General features: G+C 28.1%; 1 protein-coding gene across 1 annotated transcript; it reads right to left on the bottom strand.

Moving 5' to 3' along the window:
• Positions 1–202: 202 nt before the first annotated feature.
• On the bottom strand, positions 203–20479 carry LOC107448189 (eEF1A lysine and N-terminal methyltransferase). Its single transcript, XM_016063303.4, has 14 exons — positions 20308–20479; positions 18740–18845; positions 17283–17511; positions 15885–16093; positions 12525–12645; positions 11942–12063; positions 9631–9765; positions 7917–8097; positions 4021–4201; positions 3813–3932; positions 2899–2969; positions 2001–2136; positions 1715–1843; positions 203–498 (listed from the first exon to the last, which is right to left on the bottom strand). The coding sequence occupies exons 2-14, from the start codon at positions 18823–18825 to the stop codon at positions 233–235; spliced, it is 1986 nt and encodes a 661-aa protein (XP_015918789.2). The 5' UTR covers positions 18826–18845; positions 20308–20479; the 3' UTR covers positions 203–232.
• Positions 20480–27797: the final 7318 nt, after the last annotated feature.

The following is a 27797-nucleotide window of genomic DNA, read 5'->3' as shown; positions in this document are numbered from 1 at the left end:
TGTTTTCCAAGTTGTGGGAACCCTGCATATTAAATTCTATATAATTGTGTATAAAAAAACACATTTCTGAATTAAAAATATTCAATACAAATAATTAGGTAATCAAAATGGTTGCATTATTAGATTTTAATGTTTCTTACTGACAGAATTCTATGAATTTTAAATTTAGTGACCTTAGAATTAACAAAATATAGTCCAGTGGTAGATAAATCAATAAAAAAATTTTATTTATTTACGTAATTTCATTCAAACAAGATTCAAAATCAGTAAGATCGAATACATTAGGATACTTAGTAGATTCGTCTAGATATGAAGATAATTTTGAATACTGTTCTTTAACATTTTCAGAAGAATGACTTGAATTCAATAAATACACCACCTCATTCACTTCAGCTGGTATTTTTCTTGAATACATGAACTTGAAAATACTTTTTAACTTTGCATATGCCTCTTTACGAAGATCAGCATTCCGACAAGCAAGATTTACTATTACGATGCCTGAAACAGAAAATGTGTTAAGAATTATCATTGCAAGATTATAATTCAAATTATACAACCAACCCTAAAGACATTGTGAACTACTTTGAAATTGAATTTGATACCAGTAGTTCTATAATGTGCATAAAGAAATAAATTACTGGTAAGCAGAAATCTAGAAAAAATTCATAATTTTCAGGATCCAGTGGCTTTATGAAATCATAAATAACTATGTTTTTAATTTCACGTAAAAATATAGTATTTCGCTAAGTCTTTGAAGTCAGCAAATGGTTTGTTAATTTTAGGTGCAAAATATGGGTTACATAACTCTAACATAAAACCATATTATTCACTCCATATACTGTATCAAAAAACCAAATTTTAGACTCTATATACTGAAACATAGAATTATTAAGTTATAAAAAACACTCTAATAATGCTGACAATTACATTTATGTATGTTATCAATTTTTCATTATTTTTTAATTTGAACTTATTGCAATTTACGATGAGAAATGAGGCAAAATCGGAACAATACTGCTTACTTTACATTTTTGCATAGCTGATACTTAAATTAAGCCATTTGCTTGTGCAACATCGTTTATCTGTATTGAACCTTTATTTTAACTAAGGTGCAATTAACTAATACAAACAGGTATTAAATGGGCGNTCGTGATTCGTTTTTGCGGTTGTAATATCGCGCGATTTTAAAATTATGCGTCTTGATCTAAAAATTACGCATCATGATTTGTATTTTCGCATTTTTTAAATTCGATGTAGAGTTTCATATATTTTTGTTTATATATATATATATATATTCTTGGATTTCCTCTTTTTTACGTTCTGACTACTCTCATCCCTGTTAACAGGAATAGATAGAATCTGAAGTCATAAAAGGTATAAAAAAAAACAGATTAAAATATTGTTTTTTTTTTCTTTTCTTATTTATTTATTGTTTAAGTGCAATTGTGGCTGTGCAATCAAATTTTAAAATTAATCGCTGTAACTAAGTGTTGAATACCATTAGAATTATTGGGTGAGTAATCTATGCTTTGGTACTTGCATAAGGCAGATTAATAATAATTTTTAAAAACTAGGCTTTTTTGTAATAAATATATGGGTAACCTATTGGTGCCATATAATTAAAAAATTTTGGTTAATAAATCAAAATAGAAAAAAATATATATGTGATTAAAACTATTTACAAGTTACATATTTCATTAAAATCCAAACAAACCTGCATCAGCTGTAATTTTTGAAATATTGTGTAATGCTGTAGTCTCTAAAAATGTCACTGGAGGGCTACTTATACCTAATGCAGAATCTTTATTATCTACATCTAAAATCACAACATCGTACTTGGACCCTACATAAAATAAATATAAAAAATGTTCAAATACAGAAATTAAAATAAAAGTAAATACATTGCAAAATTTCATTTTGTTTGTATCTAATATGAAGATTAAATATTTTAATCTGAAAGTACTAATATTATATTATTAAAAAAGGAAACTAAATCTCACCTTTTTTTGATGCTTCTTCGATAAAATTGATTCCATCTTCAATATTTACTACTAATTTCTCATTGGTTGATAAATCAAAACACTTTTTAGCCACTTCCAGAATACAAGAATCTAATTCAACTGCTTCAATAAATGCCTAAAATACATTGTACTTCACTTACAAATTATACTCTCTATACACTAATAATTTTGAACTAAAAAGGGTTAAATTTCAATTATTTTAACAAACTTAGACAACATTAATGAATGATTTATTCATAAACTTTAAAAAAATTCACATTCATTTATAATTAAAACATCTTTATCAAATAAGGGAATTATAAAGCAAGTTCAAGTTTATAACTTATTTTGCATCTGCAGTGAACAAATACCAAAATTATTTCCCCCACAGAATTAATTTCAAGATAATGAATGAAATTTAGAATAATTTGCTAAAAAGTATTATATTGGTCAACAAGTGAGAAAATATTCACAGGGGAAGGGCGCACCTGGCCCAAATTACTGAAATGTGTTTATGTATATACTTTTGAGACCTTATTAATGGCTGTTTTACTAGCCTATTTATGAAAATAAGTAAACAAAATTTATTTTATTAAAAACTACTGAGACTTTGTAACTCCCCTGGAATGGTGGTACATCCTCCGTATCACTCCGGGGTCAAACAGAGTCAGATTTAGACAGATTTTACTATACAATCTTTTCAACCATTTACAGTTTATAATACTTCATCAAACAAACTATTATGGAATATTTTTTTTAAAAAAGCAATACTAATGACTAAGAGACGTAAGCTTAAATTGAGTTGAATTAATAACACTTTTTATTTGCTTATATAAATTACTTTTTTGTATAAATTAGAATATAAACTTTAAATCTATATTTTTTTAATGTAACTTACATTTGGAAAATGCTTATGTAAATACATGGCTAAAGCTCCGCCACCTAGTCCAATCAGCAAAACACGAGGATCTGTAATAAAATTTAAAAGAACAAAAGTTATTCTTTGTTTGCTTAAAAAAATTATTTAATTGGCAAGTAACATTTATTTCGTATTAAGATAAATTTGATATTTTTATAGCCATTCAACATAGTTTGATGGCTATAAAAATGTATGTACAAAATTTAATTTCAAACACTTGTGTTATTTCCAACCTTGATTTGACATTTCCAAAACATATTATTAAAATGAAATTAAATTATTATTTTACTCAAGAGCTCTTTATTAATAATTCAACTAATAAGAATGAAGCTGGATTTTAAGTGCCATATAAAAATAAAAAATTACACAATATTCTTATGTGAACAATATAACTAATTTTAGGCATTGAAAATTTTCAATTATCAAAATTATTCGTTAGTAAAATCTTATTTAGCAAAAACAATTTGTTAATAAAGCACAATAAAAGTTTTCCAGAAATGGCACTGTTGTCTGTGCTGTGTTCACAAAATATTTGCTTGCTGCTTTCTGAAAAGATTTAGCATAATTTAACATTAAACAATCATAAGCACTTCTTTTTTTAAAAAAAAAAAAAACAGTCAAATTACTGCAGAAAGCTAAACTGTTCTCTTAATATAAAGCTAAACTGCCCTCTGTAAAAGACAAGCACCAATTTAAAAAAAATAAATAAATAAAGTTAATCTTTTATCTAGCATATAAGCTTTAGCTAAAGTCATTGTCTGACTAATAGTTTTTTTTTTCTTTTGCAACAATAATGATAACAATGAAAATTGAAAGTTTTAATTTTATGAAATAATTAGCTGCACTCTTCAATCTATTAGACTTCCCTTTATTTCTTGTTGAAATCTACCTACTGAACATATGAGACTCCAGAAAAGCAAATCCAGAAATTATAGCGACATGATGATCACATGCAAGAAAATCTAAATCTACTTGAAGATTAGTTACTTTTTTCTTCTTTTTCTTAATTGTACCTAGAAAAAAAAATTATATTATAAATATAAAAGTTTACTAAGTAAAACAGAATTAAGTAAGAATTTTGAAAAATTTAATAAAGCTTACTCATGATTAGTTTTGCTTCAGATTGAACTAAATATGGATTACTAAGGAACACAAGTCTTCGATACAATTCATTATTATCAGACTGCACATCCTCTACCACAAATTCACCACTTAATTCACTTGTTCCTTTATATTTTATTTCTCTTTGTCCAACATCATCACCTAATGACAATATCGGTACCTAGAAATACAGATAAAATATTAGAAAATATGGAATTAGAATATGATCAGTGTAATGTTTAAAATTTCAGTCAATTAGACAAACAACGTTTTTTTTCTACAGAAAACTAGTTTATAATTAGAAATGCCTGCAATGCAATCCACTGAGGCAACCTATCAAAAATATTAGCAACAATTATCGACAACACAGAACATTATGAGGGCATTTGTTTCAGGCATCAGAAATTACAGGCCAAACATTGGTTTCAAAACAAATCAAAGGATCTTGCTGACTTAAGCTATTAAAGAAAAATGAGTTTTAGAATATCTTTTGATTTATATTTTATTTTATAATCTTTGTTGAACAGCTGACCCGATTTTGGGTTTACGACTACTAATATTCAACTTTGTAGCCTTGTATTTTTTAACCCAAACCAGAAGACAAGGAAACTCCTGGATCAAGTATTGGGAAAAATTTGCCTTCGTGAAGGACTTTTTGTTGGAAACCTGCATTTGTGTTACATGGAGAGGAAAACCTCCCACGGTTAGCCTGATGGTAAGGAGACTCTAACTCAAGATCCATCGATTACTGAGGATATTTCATGCCAGCATTGTGGTTGGTGCAAGACGGGTGCAGAATTCATATCACCCAGCCATTGTTGAGATTTGAACCCGGTTAAAATATTGAACAAAGATATATTAAACTAATATGAATTTAAATTAAACTAATATGATTTCAAATTTAATATAATATTAAATTTGAGAATACAAAATATGAATACACTAGCAAGACACAACAATACAAAGAAGAAAAAAAACATCTTGATTGCGAAGATTCAATACCCATTCTGATATAATTAAATCTTTTATAAAGTTTAAGGGAAAAAAACATACGTAATAAAAAACAATGTTTTTTGTGGAAAAAAAATTTGTTAAAACAATTTTATAATGAATACACAGTATCCCACTAACAGAAATCTCTATACTGACCGACAACATGGAAAAATTCTGAAAGTTATCTGCAGAGCACATGGTTAAAAAAAACTACTCTAATTAAAGAAAATAATTAATAGAAACCTTATTAGTTTGACATTAAATGAAATAGGAAAAATTCCAAACGCTAAAATTGAAAGGAAAAATATTCTTATTTACTATTTTTTTAATTTTATTGAAATAATTCAGCTTTAAAAATTTAAAATTTTATAAAAATTGACTTAACACTGGGTAAGCTAAATGAAAGGTTGAAACATTCTAAATCTTCGAAAATAAAATTTAAAAAAGTGCGTTTCTCTGAACATTTGGTATCTCTTTGCTTGCAATGCCATAAAAAAAACATGTGGCCATGCACAGAATAATGCTGATGACAAAGTAATTAATTATGTATGGATAGACTAACTCATTTAAAACGAGCAAAAGGCAGGAACAGATGGAATTTACCTAATACATGAGGTAGTCTGCAACTGCACAAGGTGAGTCAAGAACAAACTGTGATTTAGTGAAGAGAACATTACAAGGTCTTGCCCTCGAAAGATGCAAAGTTGTTTTTATGAGGAAAGCACTTGGAAATCTTAGGATTTCTAATTTAGCTGAATGAAATTCCCAGAAAGTAGGGTTTTTTAAAATTAAACAGACCATATTTTAAATTTTTTTTTTTTACACCACCTTAAACTAGAGCTCGCAATATACGAGGCCTGTCTAAAAAGTATCCGACCTTAATTTTTCCCGCTCAAAGTAGTGGTTCTAAGGCGGTTCCACTGTGCATGGTGGAAGGAGGAACCTTAATGTACATGCTTGAATTTTTTCACCTCTTTCGCTTGTACAAGTCGCTGGCTGGTGATCGCCAAGTAAGGTGCTGTTCGTAGTGTTCGTCGGATTTAGTTTTCTCGCAAGATGACTGAACGAATTGAGCAAAGATACTGCATCAAATTCTGTCAAAAGCCTGGTGATTCTCAAAGCCAAACAATTTGTAAGATTCAGCAGGTGTTTGGAGAAGGAGCGATGGGTGTAATACAAATTAAGGAGTGATTCAACCGATTCAAAGATGGCCGCACATCAGCGGAGAGTAAGCAGCGTTGTGGCAGGCCCCAAACTGCCCGGGAGTGCAGCTAATGTTGAGAGGTTTTGAAATTTGGTGATGGCAGATACTCTTTTGACAATGCGGAATATTTCAGAAGAGGTTGGAATGAGTAAAGATTCTGTACATGCAATTTTGCGTGAAGATTTGAATATGAAATGAGGGGCTGCGAAATTCGTACCCAAGTTTTTGTCGTCGGAACAAAAAGACCTCCACTTTGACGTTGCACAGGACATTCTGGACACCACCAACACTGATCCTGGGTTTCTGAACACCCTGATAACTGGAGATAAGTCATGGGTCAAAATTGAAGACGCAACTGAAAGAATCCCGTTTTGGGAGTAGAGAAGAGATAATGCGGAACACGACGACGGAGCTGAACATCATTCCAAAAGAAGACTTCCAGAGGTGCTTCCAGCAGTGGAAGGATCGGTGGGCTAAGTGGGTGCAAGCACAAGGGGCCTACTTTGAAGAGGAATAGGGTCCCAACTCCGTCTTATATTCGAAATATTTTTTCTAGCCAAAGGTCGGATACTTTTCAGACAGGCCTCGTATGTGATTGTATATATCTATGTATGTGCGTGTCTATATATATTGAGAGAGATATTAAGATAATCGACCTTTTAGAAATAAGTATCAATAAAGAACCTCCGAAAAATGAATAAAAAGAGTGTAAAAGAAAATGAATAAAAAATGTATAAATTATTTAGTATAAAAATTAATTAGTAAAAATAGGAAATTAATTAACTTAAAAACAACTTTTCCTCAACTCAGTCGGTTACATCCGTTAATGGTGCTTTCAGACATTAACTTTATGTACATATACAGTCAAACTCGTTTGTATCTATATATACAATCTATGCATTTAATAATCATAGCAATAGCAAATTTTAATAGATAATATTATGAATAAATGAGCTTGATTGTCAGTGTAAATTGATAAAGGTGAATAATAATATCTATAAATTTCAAATGAATGAAAAGTTAAATTATCTGTTATAAAATTTAAATTAAGATATGCGGGAATAACAAAATAACATGAATTTCATTATGCATTCAGATCAGATTGAATATCAGATATTGAAAACTAAAAAAAAAGTCGACATTAGTAATGAATTGAGAAAATTAAACTCTTTTTATTCATATTATTATATCCATTAAAATTCATAATATTTCATTTGCTTGTTTGTTTTTAATGCGCCTCTAAGAATTCTGTTCAGTAAAAAGAACTTAAAACTATTGATTGAAACCATCGGTTACCAACTAATTTCTTTATTTCAGTGAAATTTAATATACTAAAGGTGCAAAAAAAATTAATTCTCAGGTAAAAATCTACTTTGTACTTTGATTTGTAATTCAATACTTTTGTTTTGTACAATTTGATAAAAATCTGACAGCAATATTTAATGTTCCTTCAAACATAAGAGAGTCCTATATAAAATTTTGATAAAGTTGGGGCCCGCCACTTGACTGGTGTTTTTAATTGAGGCTTTATGAGTATCTTACCAAAGCCCATTTAATAGAATGTGCATAAATGCTGGTTTCTATGAAATGTCTCACAAATTTAATTGTTAGACTTCAAGAAAAAGCAGCGAAACTAAAAATTTGTAGTAGATAAAGAATTGTTAACATTCTATGTAATTAATTAAATTCTATACAATACCTGTGATTTGAATGATAATGGGGCAAGTTCTAAAACTTTTTCAGATAAGTCACTTTTAACTTCATCTAAACTGTTGTAAACATGATCTCTCTGTAAATGGACAACAACTAAACGCTCACAGTCTGCGCTAGCAGCTAATTCTTGCCTTCCTTGAGGTGTAGAAAACAACCATTCGATTTCCCTACAAATTTAAATTAATTCTCAACTCATCTTATAAATATTTTCTAATAAGTGTCACTGAAACAAATCATTTCATTTCACTTCCCTCTAAGTGTTAAGCCTCTGAATGAAATTGTACTGATATTCCCTGCTGATACTATTTTCTCTATATTCTATGTTATTCATACTATTGAATAACATAGGTAAAACCAGTTGTTCCAAACAGGAAAGTCTTCAGCTCAAAATTCAGAAAATGGCCAGACTCATGCTCAGAGGGTTAAATAATCATCAGAATTCTTTTTAATAGCATAACACTGTTTTGAAAGAAGATACATAAATGTATCAATTTATAGTTTTTTCTTTTTTTTACTATTCGAACTCAATGTATTTAACTCAAAATACAATTGTAACACAAATTTTAAAAAAATTGTAAAAAGAGGCAGTTTTTTTTATCCCAAAAATAATTCTTTCAGGACATTTTAAGAATTTAATTTATTAAGAATTTAAATATAATAATTCAAGTGAATTGAATCGCTTCTTAAATAGAGATTAATAACTACTTTCTTTATACAATTTTAGTTCTGCTGTAACTAACTTAATATACACTGTCACTGAAACAATTCATTTCACTTCCCTCTAAGTGTTACGCCTCTGGAGGCAATTGTTCTGATATTTCTTTGCTGCATACTATTTTCTCATTGAATAAAATAGCTAAAACTGGTTTTTCCTTGGAGGAAAGCCTTCAGCTCAAAGTTCAGAAAACAAAAAGATTCATGCTCAGAGGGTTAAATAGTCATTGAAATTCTTTTTAATAGCATACCACTCTTTTTAAAAGAAGATACAAAAATGTATCGATTTATAATTTCAACTTAAAATACAATTGCAACACAAAAATTTAAGAAAAATGTGAAAAGATGAAATTTTTTTTAGTCCAAAACCAAGATATTTCAAAAACTTTGAAGAAGTTTCAATTCAGGTGAAAAATTAATTCAAGAGTATTGAATCATTTCTTAAATAGAGATTAATAACTTCATTCTTTATTAAATTTCAGTTTTGCTGTAATTAACTTAATATCGAATTCAATAAAATAATACCTTGCAACGGCTTGGGATGAATCATTGAGAAAACAATTCTTTTTTTAAAGATAATTTATGTTTATCATAACATTTTATTATTGTTTTCCTTCATAAAGCTTTTAATATTTATTTCTGATACCTAATAGGGGTGCATAACCTGCGAGCTGCAGGAGCTTCTGAATAAAATGGGAAAAAATTTTAAAAAATGTCGAAAACTTTGAATTGCACATTTGAATCATCAGTTTTTGACACTCTCAATTTGCACTGATTATATTTTAAATCTATCTCGAACGCTTTCTTTTTCGCGATATTAGCTTTCAATTGCGCATGATTTTTAAAAAACCCAATATTTTTAATATATTATGATACGCGTATTTCAAACATAAGTAATCATTTTTTATTTGCTTTACTTCTTATTTTCACTTTATTCATAAATACTTTGGATTAAATAGTGTATAACTTTTAGAAAATAAACTTACCTTCCTTGTGGTACAATAAAAATTGCAAACTTTAAACTTGATTCTCCTTCTCTGTCTACAACAAACATTCTATATTTAATTTTGTCAGTGTCAGGAGAACAAAGCTCTAGGCAAATATCATCATCAATTACTTTCCTAGAGATAAAATATGTTTTTAAAATTAAATTTTCCAAAATTTATCTAAAAACTTTATAATTGTAAAGCACAAAATCTCAATTTTATATTCATCTTCCATGCATGTGAGGTTATAAATTATTTATTGCATTGCTCTTACATTACATATTTATAAACTGTTTATTTTCAAATTTTAATGCTGTTGTTGTTGTTGTTAATTTACGTCGCACTAGAGCTGCACGATGGGCTATTGGCGACGGTCTGGGAAACATCCCAGAGGATGATCCGAAGACTTGCCATCACAATTTTGATCCTCTGCGGAGGGGATGGCACCCCCGCTTCGGTAGCCCGACGACCTGCACGCGAAGTCGAGCACTTTACGGTAGCACAGTTTAACGAGGACCAATACCGCACACCCTCGGTCCCTACGCAGACTGATCCAAGTGGGTCACCCACTCGCACACTGACCGCAGCCAGTGATGCTTGACTTCGGTGATCTGCTGGGAACCGTGTCTTAACGATCAGTCCACTGCGGGACCCCAAATTTTAATGCAGTGTTTATGTTATGAATTACAAAGTGTTCTAAAAGTATTGTATGCTTGAATTAAAAACTTTGTAAGCTAAAAGCCAAAAACAAGTTGAGAAAAAAATCTGTTAAACGATAATGAATATTTCTCTACAAATATAACAAAAGTATTTTTGCATATTGGAAATACTGTGTAACCACCTTTGTGAAGGCTTTGTAAGTTACAGATTGATAACTGTACTGTTTTCCAATTTTAATAATTCATGTTCCTTTAATATTGTGATTAATATTTCACTGGAAAATGTAAACAAACATGTTATTTTTAGGCTTGAAGTAAAAAAGCATAACATTCTATTCAGTAAAGGTCTTAAAATAGTTTGTTTTGAAACGTATTTGAGCTTAAAATTTTGAGTAGAGTTAAACATTTAGATTAAAAATGCCGCAACTAATTATGATACAAATTTTATGACTTGAAAGAAGAAATTTAACATATGTGTGGATATTGACAATTATGGAACTACTTCAGAAGGAAAAGTCCATTATTTCCATATTGTTTCCATATATTTTATTATTAGCATTTTTAGTTATACCTTGTTTTTATGCATATTACAAAACATTTATACTTGCTATTAAAATTGCATTAATTATAAAAAAATTTTACAAGACCAATTTTTTTAGGAAAAAATCTTGAAATTACCTCAAACTTAAATTGATTCAATTTTCCAGACTTTTTGGCTATTTTAATTTAATTCCCTGGCTTTTCTCTGATTTTCTTCATATTTTTCCTGTTCTGTGGCCACCCTGTTTTTCAAAACTATTATAATAAAATTGAAGGAGTTTAAGAAATACTTAAAATTCAGTAACTAGTTCAATTGAACCCATTTCAGTGAATAAAAGGACACAAAAATATTCTAAATAAAATATTCTAAAATATTAATTAGTTACTTCTAAATAAGGAAATAATTTTCATATAATTCAGTTCATATAATTTCATGGAGGAAATAAAATCTTTTTATTAAAAAAAATAATTTATAAACACTCAATTTTAAAATACTTAATTTCTTTCGTCTTGTCTCTCCTTATTTTGATTGTAAGATGTGTAAATATAATCTATCCACAAAATTCCTTTCTAACTGTAATGATTGTTGGAACTCCAACTTTATATTTTTATGTTTAGAATATAAAAAAGTCGCCAACATCAAGAGTTGCATGAAAGTTATTAAGCGTGTTTATTGTACATGTTTAAAGGATTATATTAAGTTTTTCAACTTTTTTTTCTCGAAAAGAAATATGAGAGTTCAAAGAGGAGAAGTGCATTTTTGTAAAAACTGCACTATGGAAAATAATGATTTTGCATACAATGGTTAACTTTAATTTTTTCACTAGTCCACATTAAACGAAAATAAGGATAAAAGTGGATTATGAATAATTTCATATTATAGAACACAGATAAATTTAGAAAATACTGTTTTTTCTAAACATCACATAAAATTTAAAAATAAAAGAAGAAATGAATGATTTAGGTAAAAAATGATAACTAAAAATTTTAATAGCATTAATAAGTTTTTAAAATATATTCTGGCCTTAATTTTTCAAAAATTAAATTTTAAAACTAGAATTATTAAAATTTTTAATAATATATTACAATTTTCAGGTATGAAAATAACTTACTTTTTACTTAAATAATACTTTAAAAATGCATAATGTTGAACAGACTTGACATAATCAAAAATATCTACTTTAGAAGAATAACGCTTTGGAGTTGCATTCCCATCATGAACAATCTCTAAAACCTTTAAAATATACATATAATTTCAGCTGAATACTTCATATGAAATAATATAAGAAAAATTAAAAGTTTTAGTTTTAAGTTAAATAACACTTTTACAAATGGAAACAAGTGTACAATAATTAATTTGAAAAAAAAAAAAAAAAGATTTGCTTCATTACTTCACTTTTGATTTTAATGCTTACAGTATACAGGATGTTCAAAAAGTATGGAAACGGTCAAATGTTTTTAAAAAAATCATATAAGATCAAAAATCTGAAATTCAAAAACAAGAACCTTAATTTTTTCTTTTTTTTACTGACTAGGATTTTCCAGAAAAACTTTTCACAATTCTACTAGCAAATTTTTTTTAATTTTAATTTACAAATGGCACTAATGTAGTAAAAATTGTACAAAATAGATTAATCTTAATAAATACATATCAGACTGAAAATATAATTTATTGTATTCATATTATATATTTACCAGAGGAGCACCAGTAATTTTCTTTAATTTGGTTAAAATAACAGCAAAAATTGGAAAAGACAAAGAATTTTCATGCTTTACTTCAGCTTTTAAACATCGATGAAGTCTTAAAAGCCACCCTCTGAAAAAAACATTTAGCAATATAATTCAACATTTCGCTTTATAATTCAACATGAAATTTTTTAATTTTATTTAAACTTTATAATCAAATAAACGCTGGAAGCAATGTAATGAAAATCTCAAAAAATATACAAGTTTTTATTTAAAATGTAATTATCATTAAAGGGAAATAATTTTTATTCAAATTAAAAACTATAATATTAAATTAAAATCATGAAAGGGAAATAATTTTTATTCAAATTAAAAACAATAATAGTAAATTAAAACAAAGTACATAATTCATAAACTTTATTTTTTTTTATTTTTTTTATTATTTATTAATTAAAAGGAAAACAATTTATTTTATTAACTGAAAAACAACTTTATAAAAGGAAGGAATCTTTAGTTTTGCATTTAAATAATTTGATAAATATATGAAAAAAAGGAGACTAATACTTAAGTAATACAAATTACTCTTAAATACTTAAATAATACAAATCTCAAAATATACCTATTTTAAAGCTCGCATGAATAAAATATTTTTTATAAGATGCTAAAAAATATTAGGTTCAAAAAAGAAAATACAATAAAGAAAGATATAATATTTTCTTATTTTCGTGAGTCTATGTTAGTTAAAAATTTATATATTAATAATTAAAATTTACAAGAAATGAAATCACTGCCAACCACTATTTGCAAATATTTTATTTATAAATAAGATATTAAAAAACTAATAAATATTATACAAACAGCACATAAAACTACACACAATGGAATATGCATAACTATAGAGACATACTTAATTTCCTTAAGAAATATGTTGCAATTAGATTTGAGCTCAATACATTGTCAAAAAATATGAACTTTTTACAAGATCTAAGATTCAATGGACATCAATTATTTTTTAATGAACTTAAAATATCTTACTCATATAAAATTAAATGACTAAGTGCAACAAGAGCAACAAAAAAAATTCTACATGAATTGAGATTTACAGATTTTCAAAGTGAACTGATTTTGTGAAACTGATTTTTGATTAAAGATTTCTGAACTAGAGACAAAAAATAAAATGTATAAAATATAAGTTTGGCTCAATAAATTTCTAACAAATAAACTTTAAAATTAGTTTTTTATTAGATACACTTACAAGCTTCTTTAAGTTAAAATTTACAGACATTTCCTTGCTGTTTAGATAATTTATTGAAAAGTCGTACTATAAAAATTAAGACTATATTTCACAAACCTTTTGAACATTTTGAAGTATTACTTTATAAGTCCAAATTTTTAATTCCAAAATAAAATGTCAGGGATTGTAAAAAAAGAATATTAATGAGCTATTTGTGCAGACATATTAGTTCATCAAAAAAAAAAATTTACACTTAAAATTATAAAAAATTCTTCCGCCAAAGGTAGCCAACTTGAAAGAGAAAAAATTGCGAAAAATCTGATGAAACAAAATAATACATGTACCTTCCAAAAATAAAAATAAAAATTCTTTTTTTTTTTTAATTTTTTCACAATCAAAAATTTTTTCACATATGTCTGACCAGTGGAGATTAAAAAAATACTATAAAATGAAATTGCAAACTTTTCAAATTGCAAATGTTTCATTGTTACTGAACATTGTTAAAGGTTCAGTTAGATAAGAGAATTTATAAAATAAAAGAGAAAAACTTGAAACATTTAATTCTAAGCGATTATTAAAAAATTAGTTTCTGAATTTGTAGTTTTTTATTGAATCTAAATTGAAGTTGTTTCTTGAAAATAATAAAATTTTAAATGTTTTAGGAGAATATCATCAGTCACATTTGAATAATATGATTTTATTATCTTCTTAATACTTTACATAATATCAACTTATGCTCGAAAATATGTGACAAATATATGAAAATAAAATATGACATAATGGACAGTCAAAATTATGTAAATTTGGAAAACTGCTTGTTGGTACAAATTTCTGTATTCAATGTAATTTGGAGCACTTAGAGCATAACTAATTAACTCTCTGGTATTACAGTCCATGTTGGACCATGGCCTCACCAACAATTTTCCTCCAAAGTCGCCTGTCTCTAGCTCTTTGTTTCCAGTTTCGGACTTTTAGAGTCTTAAGGTCTTTTTCCACCTCGTCAAACCATCTTTTGACCGGCCTTTCTCTTTTCCTTTGGCCCTGGCACTGCCCCTTGAATATCTTCTTAGTGCCTCTGTTTTCCTCCAGTCTCTATTAAGGTGTCCTAGCCATTGAATTCTCCTTGCTTTCACATAATTGATTATATCCTTTTCTTCAAATAGTCTTGCAATTTCAAAATAGTCTTTCACTTAGAGCATATGAATAGGTTTTTTGCAGATTTAAACCAAACTCCTGAAGACGGTTTTATTATTTTTCAAAACATTTTTGCATGCTATTGTTCTGTTATGCCTCACTAGCATACATACCATGTGTTGGCCACCTATATCTTAAAGTAACAAAGAAAGAAAAAACAACAAATGATTTTTAACTGATATTTTCTATTTTATTTTTGCATAAGAACTATTTCATTTGGTTGAAATGTTTCCTTTTAGGCAGGTTATCAGGAGTGATTGTGAGTCCAACTCAAAAATCCTGAAAAGTTCTTGAGAAAAATCATTATTGACGCATTCCAAAAATGTATCAATATAATTTATAATTCAATGTCTTTATAAATTTAAATCACTGATATTTTCAAAACATGATATTCTAAATAAATGATATGCAGCATAATTTAAATGAATAATTATGTATAAGTTTACTTCTATCTCTAATTATATTTATTATTCTACCAGAAAAAAATATTTACAAATGAAAGAAATGACAAGTATAAATTCTAGTTCTAATATTACTAAATAAAAAATACGAGAATTTTTATACATAAATGTGATCGACGATTTCTTGAAACTTCTGGACCTTGGATTTCTGAAAACTTCCGGATCACAGTTAGAAAAAAATCCATAAATCCAGATTTTTTCTAGAGCACAATCATCTCTGGGTTATATATTAAAGATTTACCTCGAGAAAAATTGCCCCTTTTTTACTATTTACAAAAATGATTATTTATTACTAACATGTTTAATTGATCACTGATAAGTCTGATGGACTGCTAAGAGTTATTTTCTTAGAGTATGAGCTTTGATATAATGGTCTAATACAAATTAGCTATTTGCTTTCAAATGCTGAAATGTGACATTTAAAAAAAAAATATTAAGCACAGCAAATTAATAAATAAAACAAAATTTTGGGGAACTTACTTGTTTACACACCAATCCAACAATTTATTTAAAACATGTTCTTGCAATAAGGACAAACAAATATATCTTCCACCATTTCGTAGAACTCTTTCAATTTCACAAAACATTTTACCAATTTTTTCATGAGTTTGTTGTGTATCATCAAACATGAGAGCATCAAGAGTACCTTTATCAAGGACAACAGCAAATGTTTCATTTTCGTATTTCATCTAGTTCAAAAAAAAAAAGAATTTTTTTATACATAAAAATATACCAGATGAATTTTATTTAAAGACAAAATATTATAAAACAAACATGAGAATTAAATTTCAGTAAAGACTCTTCAGTTTTTTTTTTTTTTTTTTTTTTTTTTTTTTTTTTTTTTTNTTTTTTTTTTTTTTGAATGAAACTGAAATTCAAAAACACTTTTACATAGATTTGTGAAGGCAGTAAGTTGAAATTTTTAACTTAGTTCAAGGATATTAGTTACATTATTTATTACTAAGCATATGCTAATCTCAATGAAATGTTGTATTTATGTTTTTTATGCACCATTAAAATTAAATGTAACATTTTAAAGTTAAATTTTATGTAACACGAGTAACATATACTTTTTTTCTTAAAATATTGAAATTGTGCTAAAACAAACTAGGAAAAAAAGCTAGATATCAATATCATATCTATATAATAATCACATTCAAAATGCACTTTTAAATGGCATTTGAAGGCAACTCTGTAGTGTTTATTCATGACTAGATGAAATATTAGAAATTATATGGTAAGATTTGCTTTGCCCTCTTAATTTAATTTACTACTAATGAAAGTTATCTAAATAAATTTATGAATCAGAACATTGATTTCTAAATAAAAATTAAAACTGAATAAATTTTGAGCTTTACAATCTATAAAGCCAAGATAATTTGCAAAAATAAAAATTCACAAAAAAGAAGTTAACAAAAAAAAAATTGAATGCAATCAGAATTATTTTATTTTTATAAAAAAAAATGTTAGATCATTGTTATTTTGGGTTCCTTTAAAAAAAAAAGTTATTGATTAAAAATTTCATTCACTTAAAAAATATACAAGTTAGAAAAAACGGTTGAAAAATTTCAAGCACTCAAAAATAGGTACTCATTTTCAAGACTTGCCAGATGGGAATGAGAAGAAAAAAAGTGATTTGAAATAAAAAAGGTAAAGTTCTAACAAAAAATGGGGAAAAAAGGTGTGAAACAAAACTAGGAAAACCCCAGTAGTCGTGAGAGGAAAAAAAAAGTAAGAAAACAGAACAAGTAAAACCACAGAAACCGAAAACACTCGGTTTTAGTTATAAATAAATGTGTTCAAACATTAACTTCAAATATAACAATATGTAAAATTATAAAACTGAAATAAAAAGATCAGTATACACAAATAACTTACATTCATTACATCCATAACCTCAAATTGCATTTTTGAACGATCTTTACCATATCTCTCTTGCATTTGATTAATAACGGGTGCACTTATATCAATGCTCACTGTGTTACAAATACCAACATCATAAAGGTCAGCAGAAAGTTTTGAATTACCACACCCAACAATCAGCACTTTATCTTTGACATGGATATATTTGTCAAGAACTTCACATAAATTGTCATATTCTCCATACCTAAAACATTGATATAGATTTAAGATTAAATATATACTAATCAGTAATTTTTTACATACTATAACATTAAATATAACATTAATTACAGTCTATAATCTTTAGTGCAGCCTCTCATTACAGCGAACCTCCCATTATAATGACCAATGCATTCAGTTCTTTTTGCTATTTCTAGGACACAATGTTATCTTAATGTCTATTAGAATGTCAGGACTTTTTTTTCCCCTACTAACAAGTACACTGTTAATATTAGATATTTTGTTTTCTAGCTATATAGCAAGGATAATTTGCACACAAAAAATCCTTAATTCACTGCAGGTTGGTAGAAATATTCAACAACACATTAACATTAATAATGATACATTTAATTCACATAAATAAATGAAACAACAAAACTCCATAAAAAATATGGGAGATTTCCATATTATGATCTGTGGCAGAATAATCGCCAAGTCTTGGAATTTTCCGGGCAGTGGTCCATGAATTACTTCAATTTGGGTCCGTTAACAGACCCTTCACAAAATATCTTTTCATAAAAACGGAACCTTCACAAAATATTTTAACTTAAAAACGGACCCTTCACAAAATCATTTTTCTATTTATCGGACCCTTCACAAATTTGTTTATTTCATTATTGTTTTGTTAATCGAATAAACCTTTCCCAGGAAGGGGTGGAAGAAAGACAGAAGTAAACGAACTAAGTTTTATTTTCGGCAGACGTTTCTTCCTTTATTCGTCCAAAATCAATATTCTGCAGCAGCAGTATAGGCTAAATACCAAATATTTGTATGTTGCATCTCTAATTTAGTAGCAGCAATTGCTGGTTATTTTTCAAAAATTAATTTTTTTTAATTATAATTTCACATCTTGAATGTCTTTACAATTTAAAAACTCCTTGAATAAGTTTTTTGCAATAACAGGACCCTATTTGCATAAAATCACAAAAGAGGACCCTGATTGTAAGAATGTGACTTTTCTAGCTGCTCTTTATTTTAAATTCACAAATTATGAGTAATTTTTTCCACAATTTTGCAGAAACGGACCTTCCACAAAATGTCTGGCAAAAATGCCCGGCAAACATCTACACGTTTTTTTTTTTTTCTTTCTTTCTTTTTCTTGCAAATTTGCAAGTTTAAAATCTATTTGGCACCTTACGATTGTAGTTGGTGCAACAGATCACGATACGGAAATATCCCCCAAAAATAAACAAAACGGAAGAAAAAATTTATACCATTCAAAATGTTGCCTTTTTGAAAAAAATTCATTCCAATAATCTTTATTGCCAAATTCTTTGTGATCTTTTGGAAGCAAATCCATTTCTCTCCTTTTCAAATAAACTGAAAATCAAAAACATAATTAATAAATCAATATGAATTAAATACCAACAATACATGCATCCTTTAACCTGAGACAGATGATACTACTTTCACTTTTAATAGAAATGAGTCATCTGCTTAAATGTGGAAGCTTTTTCTTCTCTCTCAGATGATTAGTTCCACATTTATTAAACTCAATATTTCTTTTTTAAAAAAAAAATATTAATTCTTAACTATCACACTTAAGCAGTGAAACGGTTTTTTATTATATTGATCTTACTTTTCACGTTTTGCATCTGCATCTAGACTAATTTTAACTAGATAGCTCCTATGTCTAGAGAAAAAAAAAGCATTTAGCAGGTAATATTAAACAGTAGCAAGTTTTAATTTCAGAAACATTTTAAACCATTAAATGTAATAATTATTAAATTTAGCGATGTTAAATACTTTTTATTAGCGATCATGACATAGAGAACAAAATATTTTTCCTACAAACAGCAAGCATAATTTTCTTTTTCCCAGTTAAAGTTGTCAACAATGAAGTGTTGTGATTACAAATTATTTTCTATTACTCAAAGTTCATTCTATGCAGGGTAAACAGGGCGCAGCACCCTGCTGCCCTTTTAGTCAAAAGAATTCACCCTGTTGCCCCTGAAGTAAATTAGTGCCCTGATGTAATAGACTCCATACCCTTTTTGCCCTTTCTTTCCTCAACCCTACTTTACTTTTTCCCCAAACTCTGTAATGGATTTCTTAAACTTTTATTTTTAACTCTTTTTATTTAGTTTGTCATTGCTGTCAATACATAGATTTATATGGGAAAGGAAAAATAGCCATCACAACTCATTGTTGCACTTGTTTTTGAAAGTTTGCAGTTACTTCCACTATCATTAAATCATAATTATTATTAATCATTTTAATTATTTAATCATAACTACAGACACTTAAAAACATACATTTATTATTTTATTAATATATACATGCATTTTAAATAAATTACCAAGCTAATTAGCTCATTAACTCGATACATATGTTAATTTATTAATGAAAATAAGCAATTAATGATTGCTTTGCTACTCTTAGTTAGGTTTTAAAAAAAATTCTTTTACTAATTGACAATGTTTTTTAATAGAACGTGTAAAGAATTCGTGTTTTTAATATAAAGTAAAATTATTGCCTTTTTAGCATAATAATGCCCTTTTTTAAAACTTTTGCACCCTGCCCTTTTTTCTGCCTAGAATGAGCTCTGTATTACTAACGAAACAAATTGTCATTATAGTTTAAAGTAAAAATTACTAGCTAAAAATCGCATATTTACGACACTAAAAATACAGGAATACTTCAATTATTATTATTTTTTCTTTTCAGTACTATATTTCAAAATAATGTTACATTCATAACTTCAATATCAATTGTTTAGACACTTGGAAAATGAGAGACAATTTTGTATTAGTAAAACTTCTACTTAGGCTCTTAGGCATACCGTGAATGTAAGTATAAAGTGGATTTCTTCAGTTACTTGTGTTTATTTATATTTTTTATAAAAGGATAATCAAATGTCCATATTTTATGGTTGCAAATGTATTTAATTTGTACGACCGTAGAGCGCACGACTGCACAACTAGCTTGTTTACAAACAATTACTAAGTATTGCCAGTTTACTTTTATTAATATAAAAGTAGTTTATGTAAATTCTTAAACATGTTGTTGTTGTTGTTATTAATTTACNTTGTACGACCGTAGAGCGCACGATTAGCTTGTTTACAAACAATTACTAAGTATTGCCAGTTTACTTTTATTAATATAAAAGTAGTTTATGTAAATTCTTAAACATGTTATCTGAAGAGCTATTCTCACTGTAAGCAATTCCCACACCTCCGATGACCATGATCCGCGACGCATTCAAAAGTTTTCGAAAAACTTTAAACGACCCCTTTTCATCAGACGATCCATTTCAGATTATTATTCTTAGGTCCCACAGTGGACTAATCATAAAAAGACGGTTCCCAGCAGAGCAACGAAGTCAATCATCACTGGCTGCAGTCCGTAAGCGGGTGGATAACCACTTTGATCAGCCTGCGAAGGGAAAGTAGGTGTGCGGTATCAGTCCTCGTTAAACTGAGCTACCGTAAAGTGCTCAACTTCATGTGCAGGTCATCGAGCTATCAAAACAGGGAATCCATTCTCTCTGCAGAGAATGAAAATTGCGATGGTATGTCTTCCGATCATCCTCAGGTATCTTTCCCATACCCAGTTCAGGGATGTTCGTCAATAGCACATTGTGAAGCTCTGGTGTGACGTGTATAAAGTATCTACCTACCTATTATTTTTAAAAATCACCACGGTTGAAAAATTAAACAAAATGAGAGGAGTTTTTGCCTTCAGAATTAAATCTGATTTGTAGTAAATGCGCTACATCTCTTCAGTTCAAGGCAACGCGCCAACAAGCTTGTAATTTTACGACCCGGAAAAATGCTTTCTAGGATTTTGATTTCTGGCCTTTCTTAAAATTTTTCGTATTTACTAGTCAAAAATATTTTTTTTTAGTTTCCACAATGCATTTTTTTCTTTTTTAGAACTATGTTCAGAGTAGTTTTCTGTTCCATATAGTTTAAACTATATGGAACGGAATTCCTATTTTAAGCGTTTTTAATCTATTTGAAAATCAAAACGGAAACTAACGTACTTCTTTCTAATTCCATTTAGCACGAAATAAATGGATGTCCACTATACGTTATCCTAAACAACTACGACGAAGGTCTATATGGTCGCCAGGTGGACGTCAACTTGACATCCATAGATGATCCAGGGAAGATCTAGAGGAAGTCTAAAGCCATCAACCAGACACACATACGCCGGAGCACTTACGTGGATGAGATATGGATAACTTGATCTATAGTTTATCAAGGAATGGATGTCTCAAAAAGAGTCACGGGAATTATTCCTGTAACGAGCATCCTCTTTGTCATTGCGGAGTTTGGGGTAGTGAAAAAGCTGATTTCTTGGCCAAGAAAGGAACAACTATTGCCCAAGCATCTCGTTGCTCCATCTCTCTGCACTCATTTAAATTACTGGTCCGAAACTAATTCCGGAACATGCTCCCAGAGAATTTCCGTAAAAGCAATATACACAAAGCCTGGTTCAACCATATTTTAACTATTCCAAATCAGCCAGCCATATATATATNGTTCTTTTGCTAACAATCTATTGACCAGTATGTGGTTAATTCTTTTAAGGTTTTTCGTTGAAATAGCTCTCTCTTTTTAATGTATATATATATATATATATATAAACATCCTCTTTGTATATCGTTCATATAACTCTAATTTAGTATTACGTATTTTCATGTCCTCGATAGATATAAGAGAGTAAAAACCAAATTAAAAACCTTTGATTTGGTTTTTTTTGGTTTGTTTTGGTTTGGTAAAGAATTAAGAGAAATTCGCTAAGTGTCCTCTAAAATGTCATCACTGTATATCAGCTCCTAAGGTGGAATATTTGTATAAAACAAACGATTCTTGAAGACTTTGAGTACTTACTTTTTCAAATATATGGGTTTTTTTTTTTTTTAACAAATTGACGCTCACTTACTTTTTAATCTGAAACAAAGCTTTAAATGAATTCCTAATCGCAAAAAATTATATACATATATATTCTTAACATGGAATGGTTTGTACTAAACAAATCCTCATTGGAAAAAATTTAAAAAAATTAGCAAACTGAAACTGTCCTTCATTATGTTAAACATATATGCTTTTAATGTAGCATGTTTTGGACAAAACAAATGATCAGGGCCGATTAAATTATGGAACCCTTAGAGGTTCTATGCTATTTCTATACACCTAAACTGTCATTATTCTTTATTGTTGAGTAATATTAGAGTTAAATTATTAAAAAAATTGATAATATTACCTGATTGTTAAATATATTGATTGTGAGGAGACTATAATGTAGAACCTTCTTTTATTGCACATAATTTTTGAAAGAGGAAAGCAAAGTTACTCCAGAAAAACATTTTGAACTCCTCATAAGCACATTTTAAACACAGAGTCAAAATTTGGCATGCTGCTGGAAGGGCCATTATATATTTAGCAAATTCTTTTTCTTCGAAATCCTAATATATGTTATTTGCAATTTTAAATGCTTATTTTTTTGCGAATTTTTTCTAAATTGTTTTTTTTTTACCTTACATTTAGCTTTGCTGCTCAAAATCTATATGACTTAGAAACTTGAAATTATGAAGGTGTGCAAAAATATGCAAGGAGTTTGAAAGAATACAAGAAATCACAATTCGATTAGTAGTTTTATTTTATTTTATACCCGTCGTTGAACAGCCGACAAAATTTTGAGTTTACTTCTACCAATGTTTAACTCCGTAGCCTTGTAATTTTGAACGAAATCCAGAAAACAAGGGAACTCCTAGATCAGTACCCAGAGGTATTGATTTGTTATGGAAACTTGGAGGACTTTGTAGCCCCGACAGATTTAACGCACCCCAGTCACCATTTCATACACGGATATTTTTCGTGTGCTGGATTAGAATTCTCACGAACACGAGTCCAACGCCTTACCAATCAGGCTATCCCGGCCCAATTATTAGTTTATTTTATAACCGTCATAGAACAGCCGACGAATTTTGAGCTTACAATTATTAATGTTCAACTCCGTATCTTTTTAATTTTGAACTCAATCCAGCAGACAAGAGAACTCCAGGATCAAGTATTGGGTGAAATATTTGCCTTCTTGGAGGATGATGGAACTAACCCTCATTTGTGTTACACGGAGAGGAAAACTACGAAAGCCTCCCACGGTTAGTCTGATAGCCAGCTAGGGGACTCTAACCCATGATACGTCGACCACTGATGATATTTTACGTCAGCACCTTAATCGGTGCGAGCGTGGTGGGGAATTCGTATCGACCAGCCATCACTGGGATTCGAACCCGCCTCACCTCATTGGGAGGCGAATACTCTGTCCCTTGAGGGACTACGGCTCCAATTATTAGTCAGAGGTAAAACTTGAAGTTAAAAAAATGTTGGTCGATGTACTATCCGCTGAAATGCAACTATAGAGTTGAAATTTGATGCGCTGACAAGACCATTTCAAATTACAGCTTTAACGAATTTCTCCCTCTGTTTTCGAAATTCCTATTTGTTCGAAAGTGTTTTTTCCCCCTTTAAACAATAATTATTTATCCATTGTTGTATAAAAGTTTATCTACCTCGCAATTTTCATTTTATAAGCATTTTCGAGGTTTACTTGTTGTAGACCTCGAAAACCAAATAAAAAAAGAATACCAAAATACCTCGAATACCAAAATAAAAAAGATAAAAAATAAGGGAGAATTTAAATGTTGTCAGATATAAATTTTAACATTTATACCAAAACTGCAAGGAGCGTATGTTTCTTTTTTAGTCGTCAAAAAATTTCTTCGTAATTCAGTAAAGAAATTTGAAAAAAACATTTTATTGAATAAAAACATTTTATTCATCGAATGGAGAGTTTTCTGAAAGCATGCTTCTGGTAGAATGGGATTATATATCAGATTGTGATTATATTTTATTTAGTCTGTTTTTTAATAACTGATACAATTTAAATTATATACTTACATATGCAAATATAATATATTATATTATTGGAATAATATATTTATCAATTTCTTCAGTATGTATTTTATAATTATTAATACGAATAAGTAGTCAACATTTTTAAGCATCTTAAAATTTCTCAACATCTTATATATCGTATTAATCTTAAAATAATTTTTTTAATTACCTGTCCTCACGTGTTCCACGGAACTACTTTACCATTTAATTAAATTTTAAAATTTTTTAAAAATCTTATTCTTTACCCTGCCAGGCATATTAGTTTTTTATTAATATACTAATCAATTTTTTTTAGTAATTTAATATAGGTTAGCCTTTTAAATAAAATTCTTCTTTAAATTATTATTAAAAGAAAAGTTATAATTATTGCTTGCTAGCTGAGAATTAAATCTTGTTAAAAAATTAAAAACATTCTGTTGTTTAAAGTTATGCAAAACAGCTGACTATTTACTAAGCAAACCATTTGTTTCGATAAATGAAGATAAATTATTATCTTTTTTTATTGTTTCTTGTGATTTCAACATACATCATTTAAAAATAGTGTTGATGTTTTATAAGCCACTACAAGGTGTATAAAAATACTAAACATAAAGAGCTGTCGAATACCTAGCCAAAATTTATAGCTCAGTATCTTATATGTCGTAAATTTAATTTTGTAATAAAATTTTTAATTACTTGACCATTGATTCACAGAACTATTCAACTAATTATTTCATTACATTTTTTACTCTTTCTTTATGCTATCACGTAGATTTTTCTCTCCCGATAATATACTTAACTATTTTATTTAATTTTCATTGCCCCATAAAGTTTTTCTTTAAATTAATACTCGTTTTATGTTATTGCTAATTTTTTTTTGTCGAGTCTCAGGACTATAGCGCGTTAGCTAAGAATTAAAGAACATTTTCTATGGTAAAATTAGTGCAAAACTGATTGATCGTAGTAAATTAGTGCACCCTTTCCTCTGAGATTAAACAAATTATTTATTTATTTATTTGTTATCTTATAATAAGATTATTTAATTATCTTATTTATTTGGTTTATGAAAAGTAAATAGTGCAACTCAAAAAACCACAACTGTTTGCTTTGTTTTTCAATTGAATTCGAACCGTAATTTTATTTTGATGTTTAAACTTACACCGTTAACATTAAGAAAATTGTTCTTTTAAAAATAGATGATGAAAAAATAACTTTTAGTATAAGTTTAATTTTCAACTTTATCACAATCCGCCAGATATTGTCATAGCATAATTTGTTCTTAGGAAAATGCCTTATTTTATAAAACAGCAAATACTAAAAATTGAAACTTGTAAAAAGATTCCAAAGCTGTGCCAATTTTAGAATCATCATCTGATTTAAAAAATGTAATAAAAAACACGCAATTTTCGAATTTATTTTGATTTTAAAAAAATGCGTAGTGAGAAGGTTATTTTTTATTTTTTTTAAACAGAAACTGTGAATACCAATTTTCCCTATATTTCGTCATAAAATTTATTATTTATCTTATTTTATTATTTATCTAAGCTTATTCCATTTATTTAATGATAGCGGTATTAAGGTTAAGGATATGCTTATGGAAGCCCCGTTTACTATTATACTATGAATGCATTAAATGATATAGCTTGAATAATTCATTTTAAGCAAATTATTTAATAATTTTAAGCAAATGTTGGTGTAAAAATAAACTCGATCAAAGTACGCCTAAATTATACTCTAAAATATACAATATAGAATAAACTTTGGAATCAATAAATAAAAATTGCATTTTCAAACAATTTCGAGTAAGACGGAAACGTTAACTTGTTTGAAATAGCTGTCCTTGTAACTATTATTTTATTTTGATTCCTGGTGCTAGGGAACATTCAATTTTCACATTCGACTTTTGAAATATCAATNTTTTTTTTTTTTTTTTTTGTCCTTAAAAAGTGTTAAGGCTAGCAGTAAAAAAAAAAAAAAGTTGCACTGCATTGATTTTTTTAGAAAGTATTGACTAATTTTTAGTTTCTTAATATAAGAACCTATGCCTTAATCTTACGTAAAACTTATTTTAATATCGAGTGAAGTAATTTAGTATGCTGTATTTAATATACTTTATAAATGCTTTAATATACTTTGTAAATGAATAATCCCGATAAACAGAATAGAAAAAATAAAAACTTCACGGATTTAAAAAATAATAGATGATAATAAAAGTAGTCATGTTTTCGAGCGTCCAATAACTAGCATCACAAGTCATTCACGCCTGACGAGTCTTGAGAATGGGCGCCTATTTTTGAACGCTCGAAGCAAGTCAACTTTGAGATCAGATATTTTGAGTCAATGAAATTTAATATTTTATCTTTTAAGTTTTTGTGCAACCATTTCTGCATCTTAAGGAACTTACGAACTCAATTTAAAAGGAGAGTATCAGATAAATCTTTGCTCTTTGGTCAGAAATAAGATAAAAATTATCTATTGCCTAAAAACTTCGAGCTATTTTCTAATAACTATTAATAAATAAACCTTTCTGAGCAATCACAGAAAATTATTTCAATTTTTCCTTTTTTTATTGTCTGAACTTGGTTGCTTAGCAACGGAGTATTCCTTTCTTTTGAATTAGTCTATGGCTTATCTTAAAATATTTATTTGCGGCGGTAACTTTGCTTGGCTGTTTTTTGCGACTATGCCTAACTTATCAGCCCCTCATTTTATGATCCAATCTTTTCGAAATTTTGCCTTCCCCCTATTTTGAGAGTCAGGAATTAAAATATGCTAAAAAAATATATATTTGATTAATTAAAAAAAATGCGTTTTTGAGTATGATTTTGTAACTTAAGTAATAGTAAGCACAAATTAATTAGCTAATGTGAAAATCCGATCATTAGAACAAAAGTTATTCAGGGTGATATCTTTTCTTTCTTTTTTCGTTTTTTGAGCACTGTAAATGTTAACAAAAATTACAATTCTTCCATGTAGAATCCAATCAAAAATTTTATTATTCAATTTTATAATTGCATAATAAAATATATGCTTTAAGACTTATCTAAAAATACAATATTAATCATACAAACAAATATTTTACATGCTAAGGTATGCATAAGTAGAAAAATTGATTTTACACAGATATACAAAACAATTATCACAAGTTACATCAAGCTAAATAAATTTGATTCAATTTAAATATCTATAATATTTTTTTAAAACAATGAGTCTTTTATTGTTCTCTATTAAATACAATATGACGTATCTTAAATTTCTGATAGTTATTAGAACATTCTTATTCGATTTTTCTTATAAAAACTATCTTCAATAAATTAAGATTCATTATTATTTAACAGTTATTAGCACAAAATAAGTAAAAAAAAGCTGTTTTTAATTCATTATGACA

This window comes from Parasteatoda tepidariorum, chromosome 9 (genome assembly GCF_043381705.1).
Source record: "Parasteatoda tepidariorum isolate YZ-2023 chromosome 9, CAS_Ptep_4.0, whole genome shotgun sequence".
NCBI lineage: Eukaryota > Metazoa > Arthropoda > Arachnida > Araneae > Theridiidae > Parasteatoda > Parasteatoda tepidariorum.
This window is presented reverse-complemented; position numbering and strand designations above follow the sequence as displayed.